The sequence below is a fragment of the Sceloporus undulatus genome, chromosome 2, assembly GCF_019175285.1.
Source record: "Sceloporus undulatus isolate JIND9_A2432 ecotype Alabama chromosome 2, SceUnd_v1.1, whole genome shotgun sequence".
In the NCBI taxonomy this organism is placed as follows: Eukaryota; Metazoa; Chordata; class Lepidosauria; order Squamata; family Phrynosomatidae; genus Sceloporus; species Sceloporus undulatus.
Window position 1 is genome coordinate 149,359,737 of NC_056523.1, and position 27,360 is coordinate 149,387,096.

Below are 27,360 nucleotides of genomic sequence, written 5' to 3' on the forward strand. Positions count from 1 at the left end.
GCTGGCTCTCCTTCAGGCGGAGGAGCTGGAGGAGGGAGGGAGGAGCCATGATGGAGGGGGCAGAAGGGCTGTGTTTCTGCGTGTGCTCCAGTCCCCTGTCAACTTATGGCCACCCCATGAATTTCTTAGGGTTTTCCCAGGCAAGAAACACCCAGAGGGGTTTTTGCCAGCTCCGTCCTGCCTCTGAAATAGAACCAACAGCACCAGGCATCCTCTTCCGGTCTCCCATCCAAGGACTGTCCAAGGCTGACCCTGCTTAGCTTCCAAGAACTAACAGGGTCTGGGGCCTTTGACGTTTGCTATTGTTAGCTGCCCTCCAGTCGACCCCGTGGAGGAGGCATCGCCAAGACCCTCCTGTCCTCCACTTCTCTGCTCAGGTCCTCCAAATTAAGGCCCCTGACGACCCTAAGGGCTAAAACCCACCGCAGAAATAACCCAGTTTGAGACCGCTTTAATTTTCCTGGCTCAGTGCTAGGGGACGTTGGGGACTGTCGTTTTGTGAGACATTCACCCTTCTCTCTGTCAAAGAGAACTCTGGTGCCACAATAAACTACAATTCCCAGGTTTCCTTAGCACTGAGCCAGGGCAGTTAAACCAGTCCCAAACTGGGTTATTTCTGCAGAGTGTTTTGCACCGGAGTCTATGAAGAGCACAACTGCAGCAGGAATGAAGTGCTTTCCTTTGGTCTAACTGTGGCTAGCCATCTGGAGTGAGGCCTTTATCTATTTCTGCTGCCTTCTGCTTTTCCTAGCATTAGAAAGCAGACAGAGAGAACAACCATTCCTTTGAGATGTGGCACTGAAGAGGAGTGCCCAGGATCCCATGGATGGACAGCCAAAAGGACAAACAAGGCAATCCTAAACCAGATCAAGCCAGAAACCTCCCTGGAAGCCAGGATGACCAACCGAGGCTGTCGTACTTTGGCCACATCATGAGAAGGCATGGCTCATTAGAAAAGACAATAATGCTGTGGAAGGCAGAGCAAAGTACAGTAGAAAGAGAGGGAATCCACAAGCTAGATAACATCCAGATGTCGCTGTGTTGGCCATATAACAAATCCAATAACATCAGGAGCCCACCAAACAGTGATACCTTTATTGGCCAACCAAAATGTACAGCATTCCATGTTGCAGCTTTAGAAGCCCTACTGGCTTCTTCATCAGGCGAGGTGTTATGAACCAAACCGGAGAAAACAAAATGGAAGAGGTTAGTTACTGGCCTGCATTTTGCTGTTTTTGTCCTTAGTTCAGATGGCTGACACCTCCTCCTTCTGTGGAAACTGGGAGGTGCTCAAAGGCCAGGGAATTTAATATCTGCTCTCCAAACAAAGGGAAGAATCTGTGGAGTTTATCACACAGGAGAAATCCTGTGCAAAAACGGGATTTAAAGGCTGGGAAAAAAACCACAAAAAAACCGATTGATTTTCACACACTTTGTTCTTAACTGGTGTCAACCTGAACAGAAAGTAGACAAAAGAACTCCTTTTTACTTTCGGGATTTCCAGGGAATCCTGGGGATTGTAGTTTATTGTCCTGGTGGCCTGTACTGCAGCCATTCACTCAAAACCAGAAGGTTGCGAGTTCAAGACCAGCAAAAGGGCCCAAGCTCGACTCAGGCTTGCATCCTTCCGAGGAGGGAGCTAAAATGAGTACCCAGACTGTTGGGGGCAAATTAGCTTACTTGCTAATTAGCTTACTTGCTGTTCACCGCTATGATCTTTGGAATAGCGGTATATAAATAAAACAAATTATTATTATTAATTATTATTGTCGCACCAGAGCTCTCCTGATAGAGAAGGCTGAAAGTCTCTAGTTTCTGTCTACTTTCCATTTGGGTTAACACCACTTTAACAATGACATTGTGTGATAATCAACCCATTTTTGCAGTCCCACCGCTCGTGATTTAAACCCCCGTTTCCGCACGGATTTCCCCCATGTGATAAACTCCTTTTTTGTGTTGCAAATGGATGTTAAATTTCCTGGACTGAGAATCTCCCAGATGCCACATGGTCTGAAGGAGGGGGTGCCAACCTGCATAAATAACCCCCCCATGCCATCTGAACTGAGAACGACAACAACAACAAAATGCAGGCCTATAACTAACATCTTCATTTTATTTCCTCCTCTATGTTTTTAAGACCTTGCCTGATGAAGAAGCCAGTGGAGCTTCGAAAGCTTGCGACATATATATTGTATGCTTTGAGTGTCCCAATAAAGGTATCTTTGGTTTGGTTTCTGATGTTCATTGGATTTGCAATCTAGATGGATAGACTCAGTGAGGTCACAAGAGTGGATTTGGAGGACCTGAGCAAAGCAATGGAGGACAGGGTGGCTTGGAGAGGCCTCATCCAGGAGTCAGGTTCGACTAGGGGGCAGTTAACAATCAAAAAGACCTTCAGAAACTAAACACCTTGGCTGTACTAGCAATTGAAAGAGGCAAAAATCAGTTAGTGACTTTGGGATTTTTTAATGTATAATACCCTTTAAGCCTCTTGTGATTAACATGTGTAATGCTTCATGCTCCAGCTGCAAGCTAAGACCCACAAGCCCATGAAAATGCAAATGAATTGCTGCAATGCCACCATAAATGTCACCCTGTGATGTGCGTTTAATGGGAGGAAGGCTTTTGCCACAAGATGGCCCTCCTCTCCACTAGAGAGGTGGATCTCAGAAACTGCTCTCAAGTGACTACCCTAACATTATTTCTCAGCTGCTACAATTACTCAACAGCACAGTGAAATAAAGGAATGTTGAGCCCAATTTTCATTCATATAAATCCTTCTACCACACGCTGGGTAGAAGGAAGCCAATCTGAATGTATTTTTCCAATATGGTGGGCACAGTCTTTGTGTGTTGGGAGGAGAGGCTATTTTTTTCTTCTATGTGGGGAAGCCTGCTCAGGGCAGTCCAAGCCAGGAAAAGCTGAATCATGTGATCCTAATTGTGTTATTAGTCCATCAAACAGACACAGGCAATGGATATTAACCTAGGGACTCCTCCTCCAATCCCACCAGAACCCATGAGTCCCATGATCTCTTCTTTTTGGAACCAGGCCAGATGATAAGTTAAATACCAGTACCTCAAAGCATTGAACAAGCTTTGTTTTTGCTTCACGGCTGCATATACACTGCAGAAATAATGCAGTCTGACACCACTTTAGCTCCCGTGGCTCAATGCCATGGAATTCTGGAAGTTTTAGTTTTGTGAGATGTTTCGTCTCCTCGATCAGAGAGAGTTGGGTCCACAACATATCCCAGGATTGCATGGCATAGAGCAGTGGCAATTAAAGAAGAGTCAAACTGCATTATTTCTGCAGTTTTGGGTGTCCTCTCACCCTTACCTCCATCAAGGAAAAGATAGCCTAAGTAAGATGAAGAGCCCTCCCTCCAGCCCATCTGCCATGGCCCCAGAGGGAGAGAAGAACCAGTGAACTTGATCCCTTCACCACCACCATTCCCTTATCCTTTTGTGTTAAGTCTTTTTAGATTGTAAGCCTGAGGGCAGGGAACCATCTGAATAACCATTTATAAGATGCTCTGAGAGCCTTTGTGGCTGAAGAGCAGGGTATAAATACTCCAAATAAATAAAAAAATAACAAGCAAGTTTTTCTTAACCCTTTCCCTTTCTTCTAAGTCAGAGGGTAATTGACACAGGCACTTGAAGGTGCTGTCCACTCCAAAGGAAAAATGGCATTGGAAATAATAGTGGTTTATCAAATGTGGCATTTCTGATTATCCATGAATTCAGATGTTGCATAGTGTACCAGGTTGGCCTTAGAATCATGCTGGGCATAATGTGCATTATTTCAGCTGGCAGAATGAACAGTTACAGACTTTGATTGTTCACAGATAGGGTGACTTTGAGGTCTCTCCTTCATAGGGTGGACTGGCCACAGGTCAAAGTTGACTTGAAGGCAGTTAGCAACAATAACGATACTGCAAACTAAAATTGCACCATTAAGAAAATGGATCTGGGGGCTTGTGAGGCTGCACTTTGGGGTCCCAAGGGCTACATGAATCCTATGGACTGCACTTCACACACCCCTGGTTTAACAGTTTAAAGCAATACAAATTTGTCCATTGTTTTGTGCCAAAAACATTAATAGGAAATAATTCATCCAGTATCAGTTTCAGATACCTTACTGCACTTGTCAGGCCACCTTAAGAAGAAACATGAAACATTTATCAGAGAGCATTCCTCAAGGTGAGACTCTACCTGGCCTGTTTGGATGTTGGTGACTGCTACCATGATAGAGGAGTTGAAAGAAGAGTGCCAGAAACACACTGTTGCTGGCTGGAACCTTTCTTCCCATAATTATAGAGGCTTCATCCTTGACTAGGTACCTCCAGATATGTCTTCATCAGGCAAGGTGTTACAAGCCATTATCCCCAGACACTAGGGTAAGCCTTCTGTGGAGGAAATAAGCTAGCCAGGTACATCAGGAACATATTTTGCATCTGGTATTGACATCTTGAGCCAGTGTGATGCAGTGGTTTGAGCACTAAATGACTTGAGATCAGCATTTGTCTCCCTGCTTGGCCTTGGAAACCCACTGGGTGACTTCAAGCAAGTCATGTACTCTCAGCCCTAGAAAACCCCGTGGTAGGTTCACTTTAGGGTCACCATAAGTTGGAAACAAATTGAAGGCACACAACAACAAATTGACATCTAAGTAATTTATTTAATTAGAGAACAGCCCATATCATCGTTGTTCAACCACTGAAAGTTTGAACTGGGAGAAATAATAATAATTAATAATTTGTTTTATTTATATACCGCTATTCCAAAGATCATAGCGGTGAACAGCAAGTAAGCTAATTAGCAAGTAAGCTAATTTGCCCCCAACAGTCTGGGTACTCATTTTAGCGACCTCAGAAGGATGCAAGCCTGAGTGGAGCTTGGGCCCTTTTGCTGGTCTTGAACTTGCAACCTTGTAGTTTTGAGTGAATGGCTGCAGTACAAGCATTTAACCACTGCGCCACCAGGGCTGTAGTTTTTACAAGGGATCCACAAAGTGTTGTGTATCTTCATGTCATTCCAGACTTATGATGACCTTAAGGCAAACTTATCATGGGGTTTTCTCAGCAAGTTTTTTCAGAGGGGGCTTGCCATTGCCAACGTATACTTGCCTGGAAAATGGCGTCAGGTTTTAATGTACACCAGACAACTGGATCAAGAAGCAAAAGTGCAGTTTCCCATTTTACTTGTAAGATTAGATTTAATGCCAGACACAGAGCTGAGTATACATACTTCAAACTACAGATTTCAGCAATCGTAAATATGCTGAATTTTTTAAATGGACTATGGCCTTTTTCTACATGGGGGAAAAAACACCAGGAGGACAAAGAGTTCACTGCCTGTTCAACACTGAACTTTGTCTTTCTTTTTTGCTTGCTCTGCTGGATGGTCCTCCACCTCATCCCGTTGTCTGTCCTCATTTTTTTCCCTGCAACTGACTCTGCTTCCAGAAGCCTGCTGTGAAAGCAAAACCTTTCCACCAGTTTGCAATGGAAATTTCATTCCAGGCTGCTGGCAGCTTGCCCTCAAGATTCCTTTTCATTTACTGGAGAATTCCATATCCATCACTGGAAAACCACAGTGAAAGTATAGACCACTCCAGCATATTCATTTTACAGAAGCCTAACCATTTCCACATGATGATTAGGAGAACCTCACCAAATTCGATACAGAAACAATATAAAAAAGTTTATAAAAAAAAACCCCAAATCTATTCTACTAAAAATTAAAACTAACAACAGGAAGAGATTACATTGGCTGTGTCCTACTGCCTATTGATTTTTGTTGTTTTTTGTACCTTCAAGTCAGCTCTAACGCATGGCAACCCTTTGAGACAATATGAGTAATTTGAAAAGATGATAATTCTCGGTAAAGTGGAAGCCAGTAAGAAAAGGAGGAGACTATGGGTGGCGTTGTTTCAGTCAAGGAAGCCACAGCTGCCCTTACTTTGCAAGATCCGAGTAGGGCAGCTGATAACCAGGGCTTTCGGAGGTTTCTCATTCATAAGATCAGTGTAGTTCAAAGTTGAGTTGACGGCAAATAACACTGCAAGAATGAACTTGAGATTTAGCATTGCTTTACTTTTGAGCTGAGAGATTGTGGCTTGCCCTAGGTCACCCAGTAGGCTCCCATTACAGAACTGGGATTGACCCCTGGTCTCCTGAAGTCCTAGTCCAACACTTAACCACTACACCATGCTGGCTTTCTCTGCTCTAGGAGCCCTCTTGGAAAAAGCCTTAGAACACTTCTGAAAGATACTTAAGCCAGTCGGCAAGACTTGTGTGGGGCAACCGAAGAATGTTTCTTGTAGTCATCATGTAATACATAGATGGTACTGCCAGGAGAGTGTTTGAGCTGTCCTCAGGAGATTTCACTTGTTCAGGGCAGAAGGTCAGCCGGTTGACAGGGACACTTTAGAGCTCAGGTCAGGTCAAATATGCATCATGGTTAGCCCTGGAGGAAGGCTGGGTTCAAATCCCAACTCCACCACAAAGATCACTGGATATAAGCTTGGGCCAGGCACAGTGTCCTCAGGGCTATGGGTAGGAAAGTGATATATGCTGCCCCAATCTCTGCGGGCAGGAAAAAGGAGGGAAAACGTTTAATGGTCAGAATAAACACTGTATACTAGGTCAGAACTGTGGAACATGCTATGGCTGACCATGGTACAATATCCTCCTGCCTAATCACAGCCATGTTCTGTACCAACATATGCTGCTGAGATTGTCCATACAGGCAATCCTCTATAAAGCAGCACTCATGCCTCAGTATTAAAAATGATACAAAAAATAAACAGCTCCACACCAAATATCTTGACTTGTGTATGTGTAAATGGGGGCAATTCCTTCTGTAGAATATAGTAATTTCCCCAGTCACAGGCTCTCACTGTATTACTGTATGCCCTTGAATAGAATCTCGCTTAAAAGAACACATCCATTTAAGAGAATTGTTCTCATATACAGAAAAGATAATGTGTTTGTCCTTGCTCAGTGGTATGGGATTCAGTCTTGGTGGGTGAAATGACTGAACAAGTTCCTGTATCTGGTGGACAAACACAATCAGGCTTACTTCGCAACAGATGATTTATGAATATAACAGCTATTATTAGGACAGCATTTCTCAAGTCCGCACAATATAGATCTTTTTGCAAGGACTTGGTTACTGTATGAATTTTGGATGACTGTTAATGTTCAGGTTTTGGTTATGTGTGTTTTTGATTTGAAGGGCATTTGTTATGTGTGTTTTTTTCTTTAACAATACATCTACCCATGTAGTGGCCCTTTGTGTCCATGCAGTCTTTATTCACAGATTCAACCATCCATGGCTTTAAAATATATATACATTTAAAATATACATTCCAAAAAGCAAACCTTGATTTTGCCATTTTATATAAGGGATACCATTTTACAGTACCGTTGTATTTAATGGGACTTGAGCATCCATGAATTTTGGTATTCATGGGGGGGGGGGTCCTCGAATGAAACCCCTATGGATACCAAGGGTCCACTGCAGAATAAAAATATCACTAAAGAAAATGTGTTATATAAAACCAATTGTACCCAATTCACTCTGGCATTTGAAGGTCACTGCACCTAAGTACAGCATTTGCCATCTTTGTGCCCTCTGGATGTTTTGGACTTCAATTCCCATCAGCCTGAGATAGTACGGCCAATAGCCAGGAATACTGGGAATTGCAGTCAAATCTCAGGAAATCACCACACTGAAGAAATGTCTACTAAAATTTTGTGGGCCTTTCACTTGAAAAGACTCTAGAACACAGGCAACTGAATGCCATCTTTTTTAGTCCAAGTGTTTATTGTTTCCCAGTCAGTACATACAAATCAGGCAAAGCTCCAAAGGAGCCTGAGATGTTAGTTTACATGCGGTGTTTTTGTTTTTGTTAAAAAAACCCACTTTAAATAATATTGTTACAATGACACAATTAAAAGCATCAAATCAGGGTTTCCCCTTCCCCATGCCTTATGCCGTAACAAGTCCCATATTAAGATGAATGTACAAATTATGTTGCCATACATGATATGTACAAGTTAACCTTGATAAAAAGACACAGTGAGTCATTGCTGTCAAGTAATTAAAACTGCCATGTGGCACCAGGTGCTAAAGGAGGATATCTCTGCACCTCTGCAGTTTTTTGCACTGTTACCCCTGTGTAGCACTTGTCAGAAGCTATTCTGAATGTTGAGGCTTCAGAATGTTTTCTAGGTTGTTTGTGCTTGAGTGGGTAGGCCCTTGCATTTTGTGTTCCCGTGAGAGTTTATATATTGCTTTCTTTTCCAACTGTATCTCCAGGTATATGCAGTTGAACCACTCAGTGGGAAAATTCATCAGCCTAAGCAAATTCAACCTCACTGCCTTTAAAAAACCAAAAAAAAACCCCTAAGAATTACATACCGTACTTATGAAAAAAGCTGAAATTAGGACCAAAAGTATAGCACTGGAAAGAACCTACAGGTGAAAGGCCATTCAACTCACCTTATTTGGACATATTTTGATGCCCTTTCTTCAATACCTCTCCCCACTGCCTGCAAACCCATCATGGTTAGGTAGCATATATTCTCTTCTCTCACACACACATACATTCACAGAGAAAAGGACAAAGGGAATCTTGTTCTCTGATACTGCATGTTTGTACTGAATGCCAGTTCCTACACTGACAAACAAGTCAAGGTTATAGGCTTGACTTAGCAACCAAAACTGGAATAGACATTACTGAAGGAAGAGTGTGCTAACCTCTGCCATAACATTCTAGAGAGCAAGGGTGAATAATTGGTGGGCGGATGTTCACCTCCCCTACCCCTGCCCCATGGGCTGTCTCTGCCTGTCTCTTTCCCAAAATACCACCCTTTAAGCTGCATATCAGCAAAAATGACAACTAGTGCAGTTGGCCCTCCATATCCACAAATTCTTTATCTATGGATTCAACCGTCTATGCCTTGAAAATATTCCAAGATATAAATCCCAAAAAGTAAACCTTGATTTTGCCATTTTATATAAGGGACACCATTTTATCACAGCATTGTATTGAATGGCACTTGAGCATCTACAGATTTTGGTATCTATGGGGGTCTTGGAACTAAACCCCAGCGTATATCAAGGGCCCACCATAGTGATATGCCATAACTTCTGACAGCCCTTTTGGCAGTTATGTGGCCTGATAAAGTAGTATGGAGGGTTCAACGTGGATTAGAGGGTATTTTCATATTTTAAAGATTTGGGGTACAGCTTTTGGGGTAAAATCACTAAAAATTTGCTTTTCTTTTTTAAATGGGGAGATTCCATGAGGCTTGTGGGGCTACCGAAGTGGGGTTCCAGGCTGCTGGTAGCCTATAACCCATACTGGTGGAAGGCTTGAGGATCCCTTAGCAAGGAGAACTTTGACCACCAACCACAATGCTTCCCTGGTGTAGAGTCCTTAACTTTGAAGTTACTTCTTTTGGATTGCAACTCTCAATATCCCACATTGGCTGGGGAATTCTAGGAGGTATACATTTAGCCTTCTCTGTCAGAGAGCTCTGGTTCCACAACAAACTACAATTCCCACAATTCCATAGCATTGAGCCATGGCAGTTAAAGCAGTGTCAACCTGCATTATTTCTGCAGTGTGAATGCCGCCTATGAGGAGAAAATGCACAGCTATCATTAAACAGCTTGGTGCTGTATTTTTCATTTGTAATACTAATTTAATTAAGTGTGAGTCTTGGGTGTTTGAATGGAATGTAAGGATGACACAGAACAGGAACAGGGAATGTGTGACCCTCCAGATACTGTTGGCTTGCATAGCCAGCTCATGGTAAGGGATATGAGTGATACGGTCCACTGGTGTCTAGAAGGTTACAATTTCCCCATCCTTGGCATAGAGTGAGGTAATGGACCTGCCTATTAAAGGGTCTGTACAACATTATGGTGTGTTTTCAGCAGAATGGAAGAAAAGCAACCATTATTGTATAACCAATCCAAGAGCACCATAGCATCCATGTGTGGATCTCTGTCCCACAGTTTGAAAAGCTAGAGCTGTTTTCTTATGGCCTACTAATCCAATTTTCCTGTTATTGTTATCCCCCCCAAAGTATTGGGAGAAAAGAACAGTTGAATGTGTCTAACTTTTGATATACAGAGACTGCTTTCATGGAAATTAATTTTAGTTTTCTTTTTTTCTCTTTGGAAAGATCAGTGCTAAAAACAGAAGTTAATTCATAAAATATTTTTCTTCAAAAATGCAGTCAGTAATAAAAATTCTGTAAAAAGGACAACAAAAATTTATGTTCTTTGGATAGCTGATATAAAAACAATGAAGAAAAAACAAAGAATACATGCAACAACAACAACAACAACAAATCATAAGAGAACAAAAAATTCAGTTTGTTCCATATAATACCTGAGACCACCACAGCAACAGTTGGTGAGTTTCATGTCAATTCTAGAAGCAAAGGAACAGATGACAAGGGAGAATACTGTGTAATGGATCTCGTACTTTATACACCACTGGTGCTGTCAAAACGGGATGACGGTGGTGATGGTAATAAAGCAACATATTGCCAAGCCAGGCATGGCCTTTGTGTAGAGGCCACTCCAGAGGAGAAATGAAATTCACTCTAGTGGTTGGTATTGCATTTGACTCAGAAGTGAGGAGCGTTTTCTTTCATGGCAAGCACCTCACGTTCCTTAGGTCATGATACGCCACATGTCGGTGCTTTGTTAACCTGTACAGTGTACTGGTCTTATTATTTGCTCTAATATAATAATAATAATAATAAAAAAGGAAGCCCAAATCACACCATCGGTGATGGACAAAAGAGCCCCAAAGTCAGTGCAGAGGAAAATAGGAATGGATAACCTGTACACAAACATGTGACAGTCCAAATCCTAATTCTACCTTCTTCTGACCCCATCAAAATAAGGTCAGGGAAGACAATGCACTGGTGGCAAAAAGGGAGCAGGAAGAGGTGATGAATCAAGGAAAAGACTTCAGAGCTGTTCGGTCTGGGGATGGAAGCACTGGACACTGTCATACGTGTACAAGACAGGAAGACTATGAACACTGTGAGAAAAACAGCTGCCAGTCGAACAGATGGGATAAGCCCCAGAAGACTATCCAGGGGTGCCAGTGAATGTCTTCTTTGGCTGACTCCTTCTATGAGCACCCTTCTCTGCCACTTCATCAGGTAGGCAATCCTATTCCCTGTAGTCCACATGCCTTCTGTTGTCATCGGGCTAGGCTACAAAGTTTGTGTGGGTTTCCTTACAAGTTGGCTCCTAGGCCGGATATTCGTTGCCGTACGGTCGCCTGTGATCATCATTAACCGATAGATAGGTTGCTCGCATACTTGGAGAATACTACAGAGAGAAGAAAGAAGTGAAAAGAAAGTGAGACATTGTGGTTCCAACAACCAACTTAGATATCTAACTTATAAAGAATAAAGAATGACCTTTGAAGAAAGCCTTTCATTGATTATTTTGGCATGTTTGTTTGAAGGTTTGCTTATGTTTTGTATGGCCAGAGACCGCAGGATTGCATCCTGACCACTGGCACGGAGTGAGATGGGGAGTGAAATGAGGTGATAACAAAAAGGCAGCCAGAAAAGGGTAAGCTGTAATGCTAGCCAAAGCTACACATATTGAGGTAATTTTGAAAAGAAACTGTTAGTTGGGGCAAAGGTGAAGCACACACAGAGGATCCAGCAGAAATGGAGGCAGGACAAGTGGGTCAAAAGGAGGAGGAGGATCAGCCTTGGAAGTGACCTTTTGGGGATACAAAATAAATGCAACCACCTCTCCGACCTATTCATAGCATCCATTTTGAATTTCTTCTGGTAAACACATTTAAAAAAAACTGTTCTAAACAAAGTAATACATTCCTTCCTCTAACTCTTCAAACGACAATAAACCTCCCTATCTCAAAGTGCTGAGCCAGCTTTAAAATAAACTGCTTTTTCTTCAGTGTCTTACACAGCAAGGATTCTTTCAAAGACTTATGTGTCACTAGGCTATCTTCCCAACTGATTATGACAAGTGCGTGGCAGAACACTTTAGAAAAGTTACTTTTTGGACTACAACTTCCAGAATCCCCCAGTCAAAAAGTGTCTTTTCTGAGCTCTAACCAGTATTTGATTAAATTCAAACCTAATTGTTTAGTGTGAAGTCGAAGGCTTTCATGGCCAGAACCCATAGTTTTTTGTACAGCCTGAAAACCCCACAAAAAACTATTTAGCATCTCACAGTATTTAAATGGACATTAGCACATACTGACATTCCAAGATATGTCTCATGGGTATATGCCAGAGGACTCTAAAGTTAAGTATAGTTCTCCCATATGTACTTGTATGGAAATTCTCCATGAGATATATGAACTAACCCCAAGGTTCATGTTTCTACTGCTTTGTAGTTCAAAGGGTGAAACGTTTCTTCCAATAGAATCGTAAACCTCTGCAACAAGGATGGGCAACTGCTACACTCTACCCACTGCATCCACCACAAATAATTCTTCCTGTTTATTTCAAGTTTTTGAAAAGGACCTCACCTGGCCCTAAAGTGTGCTCTCAATGACAAAAATGCTACCTATACCTCCTTGAGCGCATTGGGGGCATTTTTTGTTTATCTTATGGTCCACAAAATGGCCCCATGGGCTGCACTTTGTCTACCCTAATCTTCAACAGGGTAACATTAAATTAAGCATACACAATCAGAGTCAGCAACTCATTTCAACCATTAAGTCATTAAGATGAGGAACATGTGGCCCTGTAGAGGTTATTGGACTGCAACTCCCATCAGCCCAAGCCAGAACAGTCAATAGTGAGGGGGGGGGGATTGCCAACTTCTGAGTTAAGGTTGTTTTAAAGTACTATGTGCTTTTGCATAAATAATAATCCTGAGTACTATCTACTTCTGCATAAGAGAAAGGGTATCACCTTCCAGGATTAAACTAAGTTCCAGCTAGCTTTGGATACTTTGCAAGAATCCCAGCAGCCAGCAGGTGTCAATGATCCACTGAAAACTAGACAAATGTTCACTAGGGAATTGCCTACTCCCAATGAAAACACATGGCGTTTAGAGTCAATTAAAATTTTATTCCCAAATGGTTGCCCTTTTTAATAAAAAGTATGAAGTTCCACATTCACTAGATGATGCCTCCATATATTTGAAAGGCCCAGCTTCTGTTGTGGGGATGCCACATGTTTTCAGCACTCAGCAGCCAGTGTAGGGCAGAAAACTGAATGATGAATTTGGATCAGGGAGTATGTATGTGCATTCAAGTCACCTGTCAACTTATGGCAACCCCATGAATGTCATAGGTTTTTCTTAGGTAAGGATTCCTGAGGTGGTTTTACAAGTTCCTTCCCCTGAAATATGACCTACACCACCTGGTATTCATTGGTGATCCTCCATTTGGGAGACCTGGGTTGAAATGTCTGCTCAAACAGGAGGTGGATGAAGGAGGTCACTAGCAAGTTATTATCTGTCACTCTGAGGCACAGAGTACCCATGATGATGAGACTGCAGAGGATGGGGAAAGCAGTAGTTGCTCTGACACAAATACTATGAATGACAAATATCAAAAATAGTAATAGCAATAACATGTACTTTTCTATACCGCTTAATAGTGAACTCGGTACTCTTTAAGCAGTTTACAATCTGCAAGCCAATTGCACAACAAGCTGGGTACTCATTTTACAAACCTACAAAAGGATGGAAGGCTGAGTCAACCTTGGAGCCCCAGAATCGAACTCACAACATAGTGGCTGCAGTATTTTGTTGCTGGGAAAACATAATTCTTTCCTTAGGTCAGGAGTGGGTAACCCGTGAGGGCAATTATTTCCCTCTAGGTGTAATCCATCCCTTGTATGTGAAATTGGAAGTGATTGTCCAGTTGGGGAGGGACCACTTTTGATGTGGGAGGGAATAAAAAAATGCAAACTAAATAAAAAAATATTTTCTGCTATAGCAGGATGTGGGAGGCACACTTGTTTTGGAAGATAATTTCACCTCCTTGAGACGTATTTTCCAATATAAGAATGTTTCCCATTTTTTGAAAAAAAAAATTCTAGAAAAATTAAGAGGGGAGCACTGGCAGGGGTAGAAACACAGCATGGAAGGGCCACCACCCTTAGAGGTCTGCATGCAGCTTACAGGTTGCATGAGTCCCATCTCTGGTGGTGTACCTCTTGTTGCTGGGAGGCAAACAGCAACTGTCTAAGAAGGGTATTGATAGTAACTTTTTTCTATTTCCATACTTGCATTTCTAGCTATTTCTTAAAAGAGCTGACAAATATCTTTTCCATAATTTTACTAGTGTGGCGTAGTGGTTTGTGTGTTGGATTATGACCAGGGTTTAAATTTCTGCTTGGCTATGGAAAGTCAATACGTAACCTTGGGAAAGTCATACTCTCTCAGACTCAATGTAATGGTAAACCTCCTCTGAATAATCTTGCCAAGAAAGCCCTGTGATAGATTTACTAACTCAGAAATGATGCAAAGACATGCAACAACAATAACAATGTATATAGTACTAGAGAACTAATTCTAGTTGTTTGGGGTCTTGTCTTCAAAGCAAATCCTACTCTTCAGTTCATAAACTGTATACAGTCTGGCTAGGCAAACCACCCTTACCTTCATCATTACTTGAGATTTTATTTATTCTTCGCCTCTATAACTCTGCTTTGCATAGCCAGCTCTAGAAACCACCATCAGCACCCACTTTTTAAAAAGTGGTACGCAGCAGTAACGCCACCCTATCCCATCCATAATGTAAGACAGGAATACAACTGGATCTCAAATGCATGAAGAATGGGCCCTACTATTCTATAGAGTGAAGAGAAAGAGACAGCTGCTTATGGCATAAGAGACCTTAAGTTTGCTTGAGTAGAGGATATAATTTGCTACTCAGGCAGCAAAGTATCTTGAGCAAGCTTGCAGTAGTGGTACTATTGAAAAAATAGCACTAAAGAGCAGCTGCTGTGTGGGCGAGAAAGTGAGCGAGCGTACACATACTGAGAGAGGGTGAGATAGAGCAAGAGAGAAAATGAATATGAATTAAGGGAAAATAAGTATCTTCCAAGTCACAGCATTAAGGGAAATTATTCACAGTCTATTTTTCTGGAACTCAAAAAAGCCTGAAAGCCTCTCCTTGGGGAGTTTAAATCCTATTTAAATTGAGCAGTTCAGTGTATGGAGGGTGGGGTCTGAATTAATCTAGCTGCACTTAGTTTCATCGTCATCCTTGAGCTTTTGTAACTGCAAACTCTGCAACAGCAAGATTAAAAGCTCCCAAGATGGCAGAATCCCAATGTTTCAACACCTGATTTATAAATAGAAACTGTAAAAGAGGGAACAACTGTCACTTAGCATTCAAAAATGAGATTGTGGCATCTTGTAATTCAAATCTCAGTGACACTGTTCCATCTGATCTGTTAAAATACAGGCATGGCCTGGGCTTTTGATACTTGTTCTTATTTACTGGGGTTTTTTTGCTGGTCCACATTATGTAGCTTTTCTCACCTTTAAGAAAAATCATGTTTCTTGTAAATGTATGTATACGTGTCCAGTTCGCCCTCCATACACATGGATTCCTTATCCATGGATTCACCCAACCCACAATTTGAAAATATTCAAAACAATATAAATTCCAAATAGCAAACCTTGATTTTGCCATTATATAGAAGGGACAACCATTTTATTATGCCATTATATTTAATGGGGCTTGAGCATCCATGGGAGTCCTTGAACCAAAACTCCAGCAGATACCAAGGGCCCACTGTATGTTCCTGGGTAAGTACATGTGTGCAATAGTGGCACAGTGGTTAAATGCTTGTACTGCAGCCACTCACTCACAAATCAAAATTGTGAGTTCAAACCTAGCCAGGGGCTCAGGGTCGACTCAGCTTGGCATCCTTCTGAGGTCGCTAAAATGAGTACCCTGCTGGTTGGGGGCAATTGGCTTACACATTGTAAATCGCTTGGGGAGTGCTTAAGTGTACTGATAAGTGGTATGGACAGGTTGCATACCTGTAACGGTACGTCTTTGAGTGGTCATCTGCAAATAAATACAAATGGTTGTACTGCGCCTGCGCAGTGCTGCTCGGAAAACTTCTGGAATCACTGGGCAAAGTTCACTTTGCAACTTTTTGGCGGTAGCTCCGCCCATCCTTTATAAGCCCTGTGTCCCCGCTCTTTTTCCAGTTCTGAAATTTATGCCGCATAAGTGACATGAGAATGAGCCAATGAAGAGCAGGACACTGAGGGGAAGACGGGCGGGATTTGTATGTATTCGCAGATGACCACTCTAAGAAATACCGTTACAGGTATGCAACCTGTCTTTCTTCGTGGTCTCTGCGAATCATACAAATGGGTTGAGACTGACAAGCTTCAGTCAGTGGTGGAGGGAGTGTCATGACACCAAAGTAAGGTTCAAATAAAACTGTTTATTAATGACAATAAAAATTATTTGAACCCAAAAACAGTGTCAGCTGTTTTTAGTACTTAAATAAATAGTACTTAACCTGTTCAGGTCATAAGGCACATAATACATTAGGTCATGCAAGACCTATGTAAACCATGGGAATGTTGTAAACCAAGCCAATTCTGGCAAAAAAGGCATTCCTTGAACACATGTAAACAAATGGAAATGCAGTGCAATCAATGTAAACCCGAAACCAACACTGCCCTCCCAAACGCTGCGTCCTATTTGGCCCTGGTGTCCAGCCTATAATGTCTGATAAAAGTCAAGGGCTGGGACCAAACAGACATCTTCCAACGGGACCCCAGTCAAGAAGGCAGAGGATGTTGCTACCACCCTAGTTGCATGAGACCGAACTGTAGCCGGGAGAGGTCTGCCCAAGAGTTCATACCAGAGGTGGATGGTACCAGCCACCCATTTGGAGAGTCTCTGAGCAGATACAGGCAGTCCCAACTTCAGTTCTGAGTAACATTGAAAAAGTCTCTCGGAAAGGCTCGAACCCGAAGTTTTGTCCAAGTAAAAGGCCAAAGCCCTCCGAACGTCCAAGGTGTGCAAGCAGCGTTCAGCATTGGTGGTTGGGTTTGAGGCCAGGGTCAGTAAAACAATGTCTTGACACATGTGGAAGGCAGACACCACCTTAGGCAGAAAGGTAATGTCAGTACAGAGGACAACCTTATCCTTATGGAACCGAAGGAAAGGCTGGTCCCTCCGCAAGGCACAAAGTTCGCCTGCATGGTGGGCAGAGGTAATAGCCACAAGGAAGGTTGTCTTCCAAGTCAAGAGTCTCAAGTCCGAAGTGGCCATGGGTTCAAAGGGCTTGGATTGTAGAGCAGACAGCACAGCGTCCAAACTCCAAGCAGGTGTTGGTATTGAGACCGGGAGATGAAGGTTGGTGCAACCTTTCAGGAAACTCTTCACAAGAGGGTCCCTGAAAAAAGGTTTGCCATCAAACTGAAAATGGGAACAAATGGCAGAAAGGTAACACTTAATGGAGGTGAGGCACAACCCCGCCTCCAAAAGTGCCGTCAAGAACTACAACACAACTGGTGTCGTCACTCGGGATGGAGCAAGGCCTCTCAGGGAGAGGAAATCCAGGAACTTCTTCCATTTGGAAGCATAGGACTTCTTGGTGGCCGGTTTCTGGGTGGCCAAGATCACTGTCCGCACGGAGGGAGGTAGCGAGTCTAAGGCCGGAGCCTCCATGCAATCATCGGCAGGTTGATGATGTCCTGATGTCGAACTCGTCCGTCCTGGAGAATGAGGAGGTCCAGATGGAACTTAAGGCGGACAAACTCTCTCCTGGAGAGGTGGAGCAGGGATGAAAACCATGGCTGTCTCGGCCACCAAGGGGGTGATCAGGATGGCATCCGAGTGGTCATCTTGGACACCACTCTGGTGATCAGTGGGAATAGAGGGAAGGCGTACAGCATCTCTCCTGACCAAGCGAAGGCGAACACGTCTCCGAGGGAGTTCTCGTTGCGCACTCGTGAGCAGAATTGGGGACAGTGGCTGTTGAGAGCGGTCGTGAAAAGGTCGATCTGGGAGGTTCTCCACCAACTGAAGAAGTCGTCGACCATCTCAGGATGGAGCCTCCACGCGTGGCAGACGGTGGAAGACCTGCTGAGCTGGTCGGCCAAGTCATTCTCCTCTCCTGGCAGGTGGACCACTTGAAGCAGAATCCCTCTCGGGATGCACCAGTTTCAGATGTGAAGTGTGATGTTGAGCAGGGCCCATGACTTGGTGCCTCCTTGTTTGTTGAGGTAGTACATGACCAAGGTGTTGTTGGTCAGGAGAAGTACTACCTTGCTGTAGAGGTTCATCTCGAAGGCTCTCAAGGACTTTTCCACAGCCAACATCTCGAGGGCATCGATGTGGAGATCCTGTTCGTGCGGGGACCACCTGTCCTTGATGAGGAGTCCTGACATGTGGGTGTTCCATCTTTCCATCGAAGCGTCTGTGGTCAGGTTGACCTGAGGCTGAGGTGGAGAAAAGGGCATGCCAACGCAGATGTTCTGGGAGTTGAGCTACCACTGAAGAGAGTGGGCGACTGGCCTCGGAACGGTGAGCCACTTGGACGGAGAGTTCAGCACTGAGTTGAAGACCGACAAGAACCATGACTGGAGGGGCTGAAATTGAAGTCTTGCCCATGGGGTCACGAAGGTTGTGGAAGCCATGTGTCCTAAGGCTATCTGGATATCGCTGGCCCTCACTCGCCTGTGTGCGAGTCAAGTCTTGACCGAGGAACAGAGAGCGAGGAAACTGTCCCAAGGGAGATAGGCGATGCAGTCTTCGGAGTCGAGGACGGTGCCTATGAACTTGATCCGTCTGGATAGAGTGAGGTGAGCCTTCTCTAAATTCACCACTAGCCCGAGGGATGCGAGGAGCGACAGGGTGGACTCGACATCTCTTTGGAGCTCTTCCATGGAGGGGGCTGCGAGAAGCCAGTCGTCGAGGTATGGGAAGACTCTCATGCCTCGTGGGTGAAGAAAGGCCACAACTGGAGCCATGCACTTGGTGAAGACCCTCGGAGCTGTGGAGAGGCTGAAGGGGAGGACACTGTAGTGGTACATGTCGGGACCGATGGCAAAGGTCAGGAACCTCCGGTGACTCTCTCGAATCCCCACGTAGAAGTAAGCATCCTTCAAGTCTATGGTCGTGAACCACAGGCCCTGGTGCAGTAGGGGCAGAATAGAGGCAAGAGTTACCATACGGAATCAACGGTAGACCAAAAAGGAATTGAGGGACCTCAGGTCTAAATTGGTCTAATGCCCCCATCAACCTTAGGAACTGTGAAGTATCTGGAAAAGAAGCAACCAGGAGCTTCAGAGGGGTCAACGAGTGAGATTGCGCCCTTAGACAAAAGAGTGCATACTTTGTCGAGAAGGGTGTCTGAGGGGTTGGTGGAAACAACAGCTCCAGTTGGAGGGAGATCTTTGAACTTGAGGGCATATCCCCTACAGACAGTGTCAAGGACCCAAGAGTCGGAGGTGACAGAGGCCCAGGTGTTGAAGAGCCTTTGACGATGGCCGAATTTTGCTTAGGGTGAGCTGACAGCCAGGAGGACTGAGAGGGCGAGATCCTATAAAGGGACTCAATCTTCCTGGAGGCAGTAGCCAGTGAGGCAGGCACGTCCTAGGAGAGCTTGGTAATCCTCTCCAGCGACGGAAACAATGGAATGGAGGGTGACGTCGGGACCTTGCCATGAACTCACCTCTCCACTGGGTCAGCAGCATCATCCTCGGTGTGAATGATTTGCAGATCAAGTGTGTTGGCCATCTTGATGATGTGTTCTGTGAAGGTATGCACATCGTCAGTAGGCGACGAGGCACCTGGCTGGAACAACTCTTGCAGAGATTGAGGAGCAACCTCGCCCGAGGAGCTCAGCTCAGCCTGAAAGTGTGTGGGTCCCCTTGATGAGAGCTGTCGTTGTCGGACTCAGAGGCATCGGTATCTAAAACAACCTGCAAAGAGGAGTGTTGTGTCTGGGTGGCGGCAGCCTCAACCGGGCGAGGCCTGGGAACCGATGCAGCCGGGGGTGCCATTTTTGGTGAAGTATGCTTCAACACTCGTGGTACAACGGGCCTTGTCACAGATGGCAAGATGGGCTTTGAGGATTTTGGCCCCAGACGACTCTGGACAACTTCTCGACTGACCGGGACGAAGTATCTACCAGTCTCGCTGTCATAATAGCAGTCCGAGTCCTCATGGTGATGAACCTCGACTTCGTGAACCTGAACCCGAGGAACAGGTGTCGGAGACTGACGACTCGGTGACCGGGAGGCAGAGTCAGCATCATCATCCGAAGGCTGATGAAAGGCCAACATGGCAGGCAGAAAGGGAACAAAGACTGAAGCAGGTGTCGGCCGAACCCGAGGAGAGGTGGCTTCAGGCTCGCCCTGTGCGGGAACCGAAGGAGTAACGTGCTTTGAAGAGGACCGGGAGCCTTCAGGAGTCTTGGTGTGGGCCTTCTTATGGGAAGAGCTGTCCAAAGCCTTGGAGTATGACTTCTTATGAGAGGAGCCACGGCCGGAACCATCTCTCGAATCCAGAGTCGTCGTCTTCTTTGAACCCTGAGGAGAGTCCTCTCCTGCATCCGAGGGCTTGTGCCTCTTTTTTGAGGAGGATTTTGAGCTTTGGTCCGCTAGGGAGCTCAAATCCTTATCATGGGCCGAATCAATGTTGGAGCTCAAGTCCTTCATTTTAGTCTTGTCCTTTTTGGAGGACTTAGACTTGATACTCAACTGGCCTGCTCCTTCGGACCCAGTACCCTTTGCGGGGATCACGTTGGTGGCACTTGGCCCTTCGGAGCTCTTGGCCACAGAACCCTTCCCAGGGGTAATGTTAGTGGCACCTGGCCCTTCGGAGCTCTTGGCCACAGAACCAGCAGCGGCTGGTACCGACTCTGAGGCAGCAGGTACCGAAGCAGAGCGGGCAGGCTGGAGCTGAAAGGCCTTTTGGTAGAGGGCAGCTAGCAGGTGAGAGTCACGGGTTTTCCTAGCTTGAGGGGTCAGTGACTTGCAAAGGGCACAAGATTTGGGATTGTGGGCTTCGCCAAGGTAGAGAAGCAGTAAAAGTGGGGATCCTGTCCCGGGATCTTAGCCCCACAGACGTCACACTTCTTGAAGAATGCCGGAGACATCACGAGCCGAACCAGAGTCCAAAAGCAAGGTGAACAGACATGCAGAAGGGTAAACAATACACGGTGTGTGTGTGTGTGTGTGTGTCAGAGCAAGAACAGTCAAATGGTCCATTAGGTCAAATCCAGTGAAAAAAGCAAGAGAAGCAGAAGCAAAGTTCCTAAAGCAGCTAACATGGTGGAAAGAAGGGGACGGTCTTTCTGGGGAAAGAGCGGGGATGCAGGGGCCTTATAAGGGATGGGCGGAGCTACTGCCAAAAAGTTGCAAAGTTAACTTTGTCCAGTGATTCCAGAAATTTTCCGAGCAGCACTATGCAGGCGCAGTACAACCCATTTGTATGATTCGCAGAGACCACAAAGAAAGAAAGAAATATACTTGCTATTGCTACTGCATATAAGCCTCGCCTGCAATTGGATAATCACACAAATACAACGTGCATCTGCATCTCTATAGAACACCATACCACAAATGTGGGTGTATTTGCTCTGCTGATGGAATCACGTATCATAGAGTAAGTGTATACCTAGGACAGCTTTAGCTGTGACACTAGAAAGAGCCATTTGGAGGCCTTGTTCCATTTTAGTTTCATCAAAAAGCAAAATTTATGCACTTCTCTGGCTTGTAAGATGTGCTAACTGCCACAGCACTGAAAGTCTGCATGTATCTTAGGCAGTGGAAATAGCACGCACTGTATTTCAGATATAGAAACAGAGGAGTTGTTTTACCTTTTAATTCCCTCTGTATCACTGTCACTTTCTGAAGCATCTCCCCAGTAGCTATTGAAGGGTCGGTACATATTTGACTTATTACAACTTAGGTTATAGAAGATTATTTTTCCATTGCATCCTGTCCTCAGGGCTGGCAGATAAGACTACTTTAGGGCTTTCTTTTCATCTGTGGTGATAAAGCTTATTTCATCTTATTATCATAACAGGGATAAAAGACTAAATGAGTGCAGTGGCCATTTGAGCACCTCCGACATAGACCCAGCTTTGAATGCAGTTTGCTTGTTGCAAAAAATGTATTTGCAGCAGGCAGGGGGTTGGACCTGAAGGCCCTTGCGGTCTCTTCCAACTCTATGATTTCATGATTCTATGAGTACACCAAACTGGGTTCTGGCCTGTGAAGAATTACCCCCTTTCCAAAGGCAACTGTGTGATTTCACCTTTAGAAAAATGGTGGTATACAGTTCAGGGAAGGGCCAACTGTATGTTCTATTTCTCCAACCGTGATTCTTAAATCCTATACAAAAAGTAAAAGTCAACCAGGTAGCTTAGCAGATACTATTACTGGAAGCCCTGCAAGTGCCACTATGAGCTTGTGTCCATAGGCACTAGACTCCAGCTTCACTTTCCATAGTCAGCTATGAAGCTGAAACCAACCTGCGTTTAGATTTATAATTGCTCTCTGGCAGAGGGCACTTCCTGATGCTGGATGAGGCAAAGGCTCTTCAGTTTTTAATGTTACCAGATCCCAGCATTAGGATTTCCTGATACCACTTCAGGACAGGTGTCATTACCTATATTTGCTCCAGTGAATTCTTGTGCAATATTCTCAGCAATCCAGATTGTTTGTGAAAGAGCATATATTGGCTTTAAGGCCAAGGATGAACATTATTATCTATGTCTTCTGGGGGCTCTACCATAAAGTTGAAAATCTGCTCATCTTATCTGCTGAGGTGAAATGATCCATTATGAGTTGTGATCAGCTTCTAATAAGGGTGCCTAAGGTGTTAGTCAAATGAAATCTGGCTCAGTAAGTTTTGCTAAGGTGTAGGTATAACAGATTTCTTGGGTCAAAGGCTTGAAATGTGATTAAAAAGGCTGAACCACCATCTTAGTGACTAAGGTTGTGGCTGAATGGTATCTACTCTCTGGAACCACACTACTGTGAATCAGTATAGCATATAGGGCATTCCACTAAGGGAACCCAGATCTTCTCAATCATGAGGAATTTATCTATCAATACACACACACACACACACACACACACACACACACACACACACACTAAAATCATGACAATATTAGAGAAGAGAGGCTTTTCTGTTGTCCTTAAAAACACATCCAAGGCCTCTCATAACTTGGAGAGAGGCTGAAATAGTTCCCTAAACAGCACAGACTCCTGCTCCTTTTTAAGCGTATTTGGAGAAAAAGGAGGGAGAAATCTTCATTTTTATTTATTTACTCAATTTATATTGCACCCTTCCTTTGGGATGGGCTCCAAGGCAGCAGGAGAGAATGTCCCTGTTTCTGTTAGAGAGTTCATTGCCGCTAAATCTGAGGGAAAGTTCTTGAATTCCTTATTTTTCTCACTAGAAAGTTCATTCACCCTGCCTTATCCGAGGGACTTTATATTTATTTGGGAGAAAACGTCTAGCACAGTTAACATACTGTACTGTGGGACAACCAGCCCTTGCTAACTCAAAGTGTAGGATAGATTAACCTGACAAGTTCTTTACAGATTCCTAATTTCCAAAATTTGTGGAACCACCATGAGCTGATAAGGTCAGACTGAGGAAAGGATGAGGGAAGAGAGAGAGAAATAGCTTTTTCTCCTGTTAAACCTCAACCTGGGACCCTTTCTTTCCTTGCTGTAGAAGTGTTAGGGACTGCTTGCCCTTTTGCTGTACTGTGCTTTAGAGATACCAATCACCTTCTCACTCCCCTTTAATAAAATCTGGCACATTTACCATGTTTCCCCCAAAATAAAACAAGAAGACACATTGTGGTTTATTTTCAGGGGATGTCTTATTTTTATGATGAGGCAGATGAGAAGGGCTGCCTGTCTTCTTTACTGCTCTGCGTTGGTACGCTGCATAGCCCCACCTATCACTATGTCTTATTTTCAGGGTATGGCTTACATTGTGCAAATGGTTAGAAATCCTGCTACAGCTTATTTTATGGGCATGTCTTATTTTTGGGGAAACAGAGTACTAACTGGAACATCAAATGAAGGGCTTCCTCACCCCTCAAAAGTCTCAACACTTACATTCTGTTACTTCAGCTACCGGTGCTTTCACCTGCATCTGGGTTTGACTGGCCTGTTCATGATAGCCATCATATTAGGCTAGGACATGTCACAGGAGCATATGTCCACGGAATAGGTTGTGTGCTCTGGTGGTGAGGAGAGAGGTGCATTGCTATCAGTGTATTGTGCTCCACAGCCCCTGGGGAAGCATGTACACCTTCTGAATGACACCGGCTGGTGAAGGTACTGCTTTGTGGATGAGTCCCAACCTCCAAAAAGGTCCTCCTTTGTTTTTGTCACGAGAAAAGGGCTGTTGCCTTTCAAAGGCTGGTCCTTCCTGTCCTTCAAAGTCTGCCTCTTCTCCATATACCCTTCAAACCCAATTCTGGCCAGGCCCTATGTCTGTGAGAAATCTATCCTGCTCTTTTTCCAGCTGCTTATACTTTGAAAGGCTGTGTCAGGCTGCCTTTAAGTTTCTGTGCTATCAGAGGGCCTTTTCCATGCCTGAAGGAATACAACATCCCTTCTTCTCTGGAAGCCCCAAGCATCACATATGCAAAGTTGAAAGGCCCTGGAACAAAATAAAACTTCCTGAGCTGCTGCTCTGCAAGACAGGAAAATCAGGCAAAAGGTGGAGAAAAAATTGAAAGCTGCTTCATAAAGAAAGAAAAAAAAATGAAAGATTTTCCCCCTGCATTTCCCAAAATAGTAAGAAGAGAAGAGAGCTTCTCAAAGAGAAACAGAAATTATGTGCTCAGAGGCAGGAACCAAACTGGGAGCATGTTGCTTCTCCATTCGTGAGTGCATATCAAGCCTAACTGCATATTCCTGTAAATCAGAGGAGTGGGAAGAGAAACCCATCTTTCCAGTGCATGAAAATGTATTGACAGTGTATTATATTTCTTTTACTCTTCAATTAAGGAATCTTGTTACAATATAGTGGAAGAATTAAGTAGAAACAACAGCTATTTGGGGCCTCTGGCTTTGCTTCTACAAAGTGCTTCCTGATCTTTGTTTTTAGAGGATTATGTCTTCACAGCATAGAGTGACAATTCTAAAATGAGCATGCCATCATGAAGAAGGCAGCTTTTACTGCATTAAATTGGTCTTCATTAGCTACATAAAACCATATTTGCTGGAAAAGGTATTTTTTAAAAATTCTTCAAGTCACAGGTTCTTAGCATAATGAAGGTTGGGATATTTTACTTGCAGGTTTATCAAAGAACTTTTAAAATTTGGTCCACTTAAAGAGCCAGGCTAGCACAGTGACCCTGGAAACTATGGGTTTGATTCCCCACTCAGCCATGGAAACCCACTGGGTCACCTTGGGCAAGTTACACACTCTCAGCCCCAGAAAACCCTGTGCTAGGTTCACATTAGACTTACCATAAAGTCAGAAATGACTTGAAGGAACACAAAAACAAAAACTATAACAAAAGTGCCATGCCCCCAAAATATGAACTAGGCCCCAGCAATGAGTAGTTTCATCACAAAAATATAATCCACTTGAAATTCTTAGGGTATGTGTTAATTTTTCTACAATTACACTCTGTACAGTTGGGAAAATCTCATCCAATGTAATTTTCTAATTGTAAATGCACTGATAAATCCAAGGAATAAAGTTCTGAATTTTTTAAAAGGTCTAGGCACTAGCAATTCTGTTGCTTATGAAGGATGGGGAAATTCACATCACAGGGAAGAAAAGTACAGTTCATCAGGAAAGGGAAAAACACACAACCCGCTTCTAAAACAAACCCCAGCCCCAAATCAAGAAAAGATACAACAAAAAATTGAAGAAGCAACTTACTCTTGAAGGGTAACATAGCTCCAAAACAGTTGATGCAAAAACAAAGCAAACGTTAGCAGGCAAGATGTGATTTAGCAGAACATTATGCCAAACTTAATAGTGTGCTTTTGCTTACAGTGAAATAAGTTGGAAGAAAAACGTGAAAGGACTATTAAAAAGAAAAGAAAAATCAAGCAAAGAGTACATACTCATCTTCTAGACGTTAGAACTCGAAACTCTTTTCTTCAGAAGCAAGACAATTAAACAAAATGTTAAAATGCGCACGGGGAAATAAATTAAAAAAATATGGCACTGTGTAATTTGATTATATTAAAAAAGATAATACAAAGACATAGATATCAGTGGGCAAAATCTGCCCTTGTGATAGATTTGCAGGATGGCTTCACAACAACAGACTGTGAGTGTAACAGTGAGGCAAATGCCAATGCCATCATGTGAACTTGCTCTCTGCCCAATTGCCACATAACTGCCCATAGCTGGCCGAGAATTAAACAGTTTCAATGGACTGCACCCAACATTGCATCTCAGTGATGCAAGCTGAACAACTGTGGAAACAAGAAATGCCAGCCTCCAAGAAGGTAGGACTTCCTGCAGTAGCTTTCACCTTCCAGTACATAAGAACCTATGGGTTCAGTGCTGTCATTTCTGGAAAAGTCTTCATTCAGAAATTTCAAAAAATGCTCTTTTCCTCATCTCTAGCATCAGAAACAAAACTATTTTGTTTTTTTTTAAACAAATGCAGGAAGCATTCTCGTCCCCATTAAAAACAATGTGTTTGCATATAGAGCGAGTGTTAGTAAAAGCAGAGGAAAACAAAGGGCTTGTTATAAAAATGATTTAGCCTCTGACGCCCACCGTACCGTGGGGGGAGGCGATCCTCTTCCAATCAGTGGGACGTTCTCATAGCGTGGATTCCCACCAAAGAGCACAGCTTGGTTCCTGCAGGTAGAGAGGAGTAAGATCAGGAGGACAGTCTTATGAAAATTAACTCTGCTGTGAGCCTTTGGCTAAGAAATATCCCTGTCACATTTCTACACAGATATAGTCAGGGAAGGGGTTGAGGAAAGGAAAGAAGGAAAAGGGGAGGTGATAAATCTGATGAGGTGGCTGCTGGAAAAGAAGTACTAAGGCCAAATCTAGTCTCCCTTTATAATTAAATATATTCAGTTGGAAAAAAAAATATCTAGTATAACACGGCAGAATGTCAGCTACAATCCAACTGCTGTATAAGCTCCCTGCCTTCTCCTACAGTGCTATGATGAAGCAGGAGGGGGGGGGGGGAGAGAATAAGTGCACACTCACATACACATTGCTTTCTCTCTCTAGTTAGCCCATTTTCAGTAGCTCTGACCTTGGGCCCAACCTATCTAAGGGACTGCCTGCTTCCATACAATCCGCCCCGTACCCTCAGGTCCTCTAGAAGGAATTTACTACAACCCTTAAAGACCAGGCTGATGG

General features: G+C 43.8%; 1 protein-coding gene across 2 annotated transcripts in view; it reads right to left on the reverse strand.

Moving 5' to 3' along the window:
• Nucleotides 1-7,818: 7,818 nt before the first annotated feature.
• Nucleotides 7,819-27,360, reverse strand: part of TTYH2 (tweety family member 2) — a 96,027-nt gene continuing 76,485 nt past the window's right edge. Inside the window, exons 13-14 of one of the 2 annotated variants that reach the window (XM_042451079.1) lie at nucleotides 26,763-26,841; nucleotides 7,819-11,372 (exon numbers count right to left, since the gene is read on the reverse strand). In XM_042451079.1, coding sequence (XP_042307013.1) covers nucleotides 11,292-11,372; nucleotides 26,763-26,841 — 160 coding nt within the window. In that variant the 3' untranslated portion in view covers nucleotides 7,819-11,291. The remainder of the gene's footprint in view (nucleotides 11,373-26,762; nucleotides 26,842-27,360) is intronic. The other variant, XM_042451080.1, reaches the window with a different exon arrangement.